This window comes from Sapajus apella, unplaced genomic scaffold (assembly GCF_009761245.1).
Source record: "Sapajus apella isolate SASKATOON/1434 unplaced genomic scaffold, GSC_monkey_1.0 scaffold68, whole genome shotgun sequence".
Taxonomy (NCBI): Eukaryota; Metazoa; Chordata; class Mammalia; order Primates; family Cebidae; genus Sapajus; species Sapajus apella.
Genome location: NW_022437008.1, coordinates 265,766 through 272,201, shown reverse-complemented (window position 1 = coordinate 272,201; position 6,436 = coordinate 265,766). Strand labels below are relative to the sequence as shown.

Genomic DNA, 6,436 nt, shown 5'->3' with positions numbered 1-6,436 from the left:
AAAAAAAAAAAAAAAAAAAAAAAAAAGCTGGGTGTGGTGGCACAAGCGTGTTGTCCCAGCTACTTGGGAGGCTGAGGCAGGAGAATCGCTTGAGTCCAGTAGGCAGAAGTTGCAGTGAGTTGAGATCAAGCCACTGCAGGCCAGCCTGGGTGACACAGCAAGACTCTGTCTTAGTTACAAAAATAAAGTCTGAGAGAGCCAGGTGCAGGGATGCATGCCTGCAGTCCCAGCTACTGGGGAGCCTGAGGTGGGAGGATCGCTTGAGCCTAGGAGTTTGAGACAAGCCTGGGTAACATAGTGAGACCCTGTCTCAAAAAACAAAACAAAACAAAAGTCAGGCAAGCACCTGTAGTCCCAGTTTCTCGGGAAGCTGAGGCGGGAGGATTGCTTGAGCCTGGGAGATAAAGCAGCATTGGGCCATGATTGTGTCACTGCACTCCAGGTTGGGTGACAGAGTAGTCTCTGTCTCCAAAAAAGAAGTCTTAATCGTCTAGGTGCAGTGGCTAACTCCAGCAATACCAGCACTTAGGGAGGCTGAGATGGGCAGATTACTTGAGGTTAGGAGTTCCAAGACCAGCCTGACCAACATAGTGAAACCCTGTCTCTATTAAAAAATACAAAAATTATCCGGGCATGGTGGTCTGAGCTTGTAGTCCCAGCTACCTGGGAGGCCGAGGCAGGAGAATCACTTAAACCCGGGAGGTGGGGGTTGCAGTTAGCCGAGATTGTGCCACTGCACTCCAGACTGGGTGACAGGTTGAGTCTTCATCTCAAAAAAAAAAAAAAAGAAAAGAAGAAAGGGAAAGAAAAAAGTCATAATTATGCCTTCACGTTAGTGGTATAATAAGAGAGAAAAGAAATTTTAAAAATGAAGTCTGAGGGGACAAGTGTAGATAGATAAGTTGGAGTAGTTCCTGAAGCAAAGCTTAGTGAGAAACAAAGCTTCCAGGCATTCTTCATTCACCAGGCTCATTTCAAGTTAGATATATTATTCTATTTTATCCTTCTAGCAACCAAATGAGGAAGGTAGTATTATTACCAATCTCATTTTTACAGGTCAGAAAACTAAGTCTGACCAGTTACAAATATTTTCAAGGTCACACAGCCCAACGGTGACATTTTGGGCATTTAAATCAAGCCTAGATATGAATCACAACAGTATACTAATTGTTTTTTTTTTGATGGAGTCTTACTTTGTCTCCCAGGCGAGAGTGCAGTAGTGAAATCTAGGCTCACTGCGACCTCCACCTCCCAGGTTCAAGCAATTCTCCTGCCTCACCCTCCTGAGTCACTGGGATTATAGTCGTGAGCCATTTTGCCAGGCCTAATTTTTTTTCCCATTTTTTTTTTTTCCTCAGACAGGATCTTGCCTTCTCCCTCAGGCTGGAGTGCAGAGGCGTGATCACGGCTCACTGCTGCCTCAACTTCCTAGGCTTAAGCAATCCTCCTGCCACAGCCTCCCAAGTAGCTGGCTCCACAGGCACGAACCACTTCGCCCAGCTTATTTATTTATTTTCTGAGACAGAGTCATGCTTTGTCACCCAGGCTGGAGTGCAATGGTGCAATCTTGGCTCACTGCAATCTTCTTTTTTTTTTGAGACGGAGTTTCGCTCTTGTTACCCAGGCTGGAGTGCAATGGCGCGATCTCGGCTCACCGCAACCTCCGCCTCCTGGGTTCAGGCAATTCTCCTGCCTCAGCCTCCTGAGCAGCTGGGACTACAGGCACGCGCCACCATGCCCAGCTATTTTTAGTAGAGACGGGGTTTCACCATGTTGACCAGGATGGTCTCGATCTCTTGACCTCGTGATCCACCCGCCTCGGCCTCCCAAAGTGCTGGGATTACAGGCTTGAGCCACCGCGCCCGGCCCCCTCACTGCAATCTTCTTTTCCAGGGTTCAAGCGATTCTCCTGGCTCAGCCTCCCGAGTAGCTGGGACTACAGGTGCGCACCACCATGCCGGGCTAATTTTAGTAGAGACAGGGTTTCACCATATTGGTCAGGCTGGCCTTGAACTCCTGACCTCGTGATCCGCCTGTCTCAGCCTCCCAAAGTGCTGGGATTACAGGCGTGAGCCACTGCGCCTGGCCTACTAATTAATTTTTTGTAGTCAGGGTCTTCTATGTTGTCCAGCGTGGTCTTGAACTCTTGGGCTCAAGCGAGCTTCGCGCCTCTGCCTCCCAAAGTGCTGGGATTACAGGAGTGAGCCACCACGTCCGGCCAACTATATAAATTTTCTGGGGATTATGTCTGTGGCTGCCTGAGGGACAGCTGTGCGTGGGGGCTACCATGACCCTTCTTCTTGGCACGCCTGGTCACAACTAGCCCTCGAAAGACCGCCAATGCCTATCTGAACCAATGAGTATTCAGTAAGGGGGCAGACCTAGTGAACCTCACAGCCAATTGGTGGATGGGAGGCGCTAAGAACAAGAAAGGGAGATTTCCGAGAGCGAGGCTGAGAGGGGCGGGGCTATAACTGGCACTTCTCCGGCACGCGCCTCTGGGCTTCCGTCCTCTCAGAGCCACGAAGCCAAAGGGTATGGAAACGCCACGCGCATGCGTGGGGGGTGCCCGAGGCCCGGAACAGCGCCAGGTGGCTTCGAGAGCTGGGGTCACGGCAGAAAAGAAGCCATTGCGCCCCACGGCTACGTGGAGTGGGAAGTGCCGAGGTTCGTTGGGGCAGGAGAGGTGCCCTTCCCCTACCCTGCTTCCACCAACCGAGCCCCACTCCCTTCACTCTGCCTACCGCCGCGCCCACCATGCTTCCTTAACTACCCTAGGCACTTCCTTTGTGACAAGGCCCTGTCTCTGATCGGGCCTGTCTCCCTTTCTGTTCTCTCGAGGTTTTCTCAGGCTTTCCGGACTTCTCTTGCTGCTCTCCCTCTCCTGCTTTTCTTTCTCTGCCATCTCTTTCCACTTTCTGCATTCCCGTGTAGCTCTTCTACCCCTGGATTTCTCCGTCCAGAATCATTTTCTGGTCCGCCAAATCCCTCCAGTTTCATGACTCCTTCCCCACCCTCCATCTTGTCTTTTTTTAAAAACAGAGTCTCATTCTGTCCCCTAGACTGGGTTGGAGTACAGTGGCGCGATTTCGGCTCACGCAACCTCTGCCTCTGGGTTCAAGTCATTCTCCTGCCTCAGCCTCCTGAGTAGGTGGGATTACAGGCATTCACCACCATGCCCAGCTAATTTTTGTATTTTTAGTAGAGGCGGGGTTTCACTATGTTGGGCAGGCTGGTCTCAAACTCTTGACCTCAAATGATCCACCCACCTTGGCCTCCCAAAATGCTGGGATTACAGGCGTGAGCCACTGCGCCCAGCCCCCACCCTCCATCTTTTAACTATTTTCCCATGTCCCTGTTCCCAATAGCTTTTCTGTATTCCCTGGCTTATCTTCCCATTAACTGTGACTCCTTTGTCTCCATCCCACCCCTGTGATTCCCTATCTGACCAAACCTTTCCCAGTCTCTCTCTGCTCATTTCTTTTCTCTTATTGTCATTTCTCTCTTTTAAGAGACAAGATCTAACTGTTGCCCAGGCTGGAGCACAGTGGTGCAATCATAGCTCAGTGTAACCTCCAACTCCTGGGCTCAAGCAATCCTTTCACCTCAGCCTCCCTAATAGCTGGGACTACAGGTGTGGGCCACCCTATCCAGCTAATTTTCTTTTCTTTTTTTTTTTTTGAAACAGAGTCTCACTCTGCTGCCCAGGTTGGAGTGCAGTGGCACGATCTCGGCTCACTACAACCTCCGTCTCCTGGGTTCAAGCGATTCTCCTGCCTCAGCCTCCCGAGTAGCTGGGATTACAGGTGCACACCACCACACCCAGCTAATTTTTGTATTTTTAGTAGAGACGGGTTTCACTGTGTTGGCCAGGCTGCTCTCAAACTCCTGGCCTCAAGTGATCCACTCGCCTTGGCCTCTCAAAGTGCTGGGATTACAGATGTGAGCCACTACACCCAGCTAATTTTATTTTGTAGAGACGAGGGTCTTGCTTTGCTGCTCAGGTTGGTCTTGAACTCCTGGCCTCAAGTGATACTCCCACATTGGCCTCCCAAAGTGCTAGGATTACAGATGTTAGCCACCATTCCTGTCCTCATCTTACCACTCTAAATAGTGTTTCCACCTCACCCCAAACCATCTCTTCTCCCTATTCACTTGTTTTTGTTTTTTGAGATGGAGTCTCGCTAAGTTGCCCAGACTGGAGTGAAGTGGTGCAGTCTTGATTCACTGCAACCTCTGCCTCCTAGGTTCAAGTGATTCAATTGATTCTCCTGCCTCAGACTCCTGAGTAGCTGGGATTACAGGTGTGCCCCACCATGCCAAGCCAATTTTTGTATTTTTAGTAAAGACAGGTTTTGCCACGTTGGCTAGGCTGGTCTTGAACTCCTGACCTGAAGTGATCCGCCCACCTTGGCCTACTCAGGTGTTGTTATTACAGGCATGAGCAACTGTGTCCGGCCCTCCCTATTCACGTTGCTACTCACCTTGACTTATCTGCATGCTGATGGCCACCCTATCTGTATCTTTCAGGTTACCATGGATACCCGGGGACCAGTCTTCCAGCCTTTCCAGCGGACTGAGAAACCTGGTCGTGTGCGCCGTCGGAAGACTAGGCGGGAACGTAACAAGGCCCTGCTGGGCAGCCGCCGGCCATTAGCCCATCATGATCCTCCTGTGGCCATTCAGGACCCACCTGTGGACCCTACTGCCTCCAAGCTGGTGGTCATAACCCAGGGCCGGCTAAGCCGGGAGCACCGGGGTCTCTTCAACCACGAGGTGAAATCCCTAGATGTTGGAAGGCTGCTTAGCAGTGGAACCCTGGCACCAGGCAGCCCCACACTCTCTGCCAAGCCCTCCCCAAGCCCAGGGAGGGCCCAGCAGCCAACCTCACAGTCCAGGGACAAAGAGAACCAGGCTCCTGGAGGTTCAGGCCCAGGCCCACCCAGTTCTCCAGAGTTGCCTGGCATGGGGCAACTGCTGGCAGAGCTGCAGTGCCAGCTGAGTTTGCCACAGGCCTTCCCCCGGAGGAACCTGGTTCAGGATGCCAGGGATGCCATCGTGCACACCTTGCAGGCCTGCCATGGTTGTGTGCCTGACCTTGCCCTGGTGCTCCGGGGCTGCCAGCCACCCTTGCAAGGTGAGCCTCCCTCTTTCCCCTGCACTCCCCTTTCCTTTGTCTGCTCTAGCTCACCTGGCCTCTATGCTTCTTTCCTTTGTGCCAGGGGCCAAGCCTGGGGGCTCTGAGAGAAGGATGACACCCTTCTGGATCAATAGCCCTGATCAAGTCCCAGAGGAGGAGAGGCAAAGGAAGCAACAAGGGACAAAAGAGTTTACCTTCCCTATGCCCCACACCTCCAGCATGCCCACTGTGCATAGGGGGAGCCTGGCACCATCAAGAGGTCCCTGGCCACCCCCCTTGCCCTCACTGTCTTCACCATCTGGGGCAGCCTGGGGTCCCCCAACAGCATTTGACTTGCTAAAAAGCATCTGGCTGGTAGCCACGCCACCCCCTCCTCGGTCCTGGGGGATTGGAACCCCTCAGCCCGTGCCTCAGCCTTCATCACCCCTGTTGCCCCGGACCTCTGTCCTGGACTGGAGCCCCAGCTCCCCTGCCCCGCTGCCCAGCCTCTCCTGGGTAGTGGCCCGGAGCAGTCCGGAAGCCTGGTCTTTTCCACCCATGAGACTGTATTGAGGAGGGGTTGAGGCTAGGTCTAGGGACAGATATCTTGTACTCCCAGTGACCTCAATAAAGTACTTCAGTGGTCCTCTTGATTTTCAGTGAGTTGCTGACCCAGGAGAGCAGCTTTCCTTAGCTCTGAGTTCCAGGTCCAAGGTGGAAGGGAAGATACTGTCACTTGTTACCTTCATAGGGCCTGAGGAGCCAGTGTGATGGGGAAAACTTGGGACTTCAGTTAGTCCAACACATAGGTTCACTGTGGCTAACCCTGTACCTGACCTTGAGCTCTGGTGATCCTGGGGCCCCAGAGTGAGTGAGACCAAGGCCTTGTCCTCATGAGGCTCCCAGTTTGGTGGTGGGCATACACAACCTCAGCTCCAATGGTTGTGCCTAGGAGAGCGAGAGAGGTGCAGTCCAAGGAGGAAGTAATGACTGCCCTAGTGAGGAGGAAATTCTTCATAGAAGAGCTGACACAGACTTCCTTCCCTTTTCCTTTCCCTCCCCTCCCCTCCCCTTCCATTCCTTTTTTCTTTTTCTTTTCTGGCAGAATCTAGCTCTGTCGCCCAGGCTCGAGTACAGTGGCGCACGCAATCTTGGCTCACTGCAACCTCTGCCTCCCAGGTTCAAGTGATTCTCCTGCCTCAGCCTCCTGAGTAGCTGGGATTACAGGCACTCACCACCACACCCAGATAATTTTTGCATTTTTTTTTTTATTTTATTATTATTTTTTTTTAGACGGAGTTTCACTCATGTTACCCA

At 52.3% G+C, this 6,436-nt stretch overlaps 1 protein-coding gene across 1 annotated transcript; it reads left to right on the top strand.

Annotated features, from left to right (window-relative positions):
• Positions 1-2,453: 2,453 nt before the first annotated feature.
• PRR19 (proline rich 19) lies at positions 2,454-5,766 on the top strand. The gene is made up of 3 exons (XM_032249299.1): positions 2,454-2,667; positions 4,531-5,137; positions 5,223-5,766. Exons 2-3 carry the CDS (start codon positions 4,537-4,539, stop codon positions 5,690-5,692), a joined length of 1,071 nt encoding a protein of 356 aa, XP_032105190.1. The 5' UTR covers positions 2,454-2,667; positions 4,531-4,536; the 3' UTR covers positions 5,693-5,766.
• The last annotated feature ends 670 nt before the right edge of the window (positions 5,767-6,436 follow it).

What these genes read in the sequence shown, in the direction of transcription:
- PRR19 (XM_032249299.1), top strand. Translation starts at nt 4,537, where the DNA reads ATGGATACCCGGGGACCAGTCTTCCAGCCTTTCCAGCGGACTGAGAAA. An exon ending in CTGCCAGCCACCCTTGCAAG is followed by an intron (nt 5,138 to 5,222) that starts GTGAGCCTCCCT and finishes CCTTTGTGCCAG; the next exon opens with GGGCCAAGCCTGGGGGCTCT.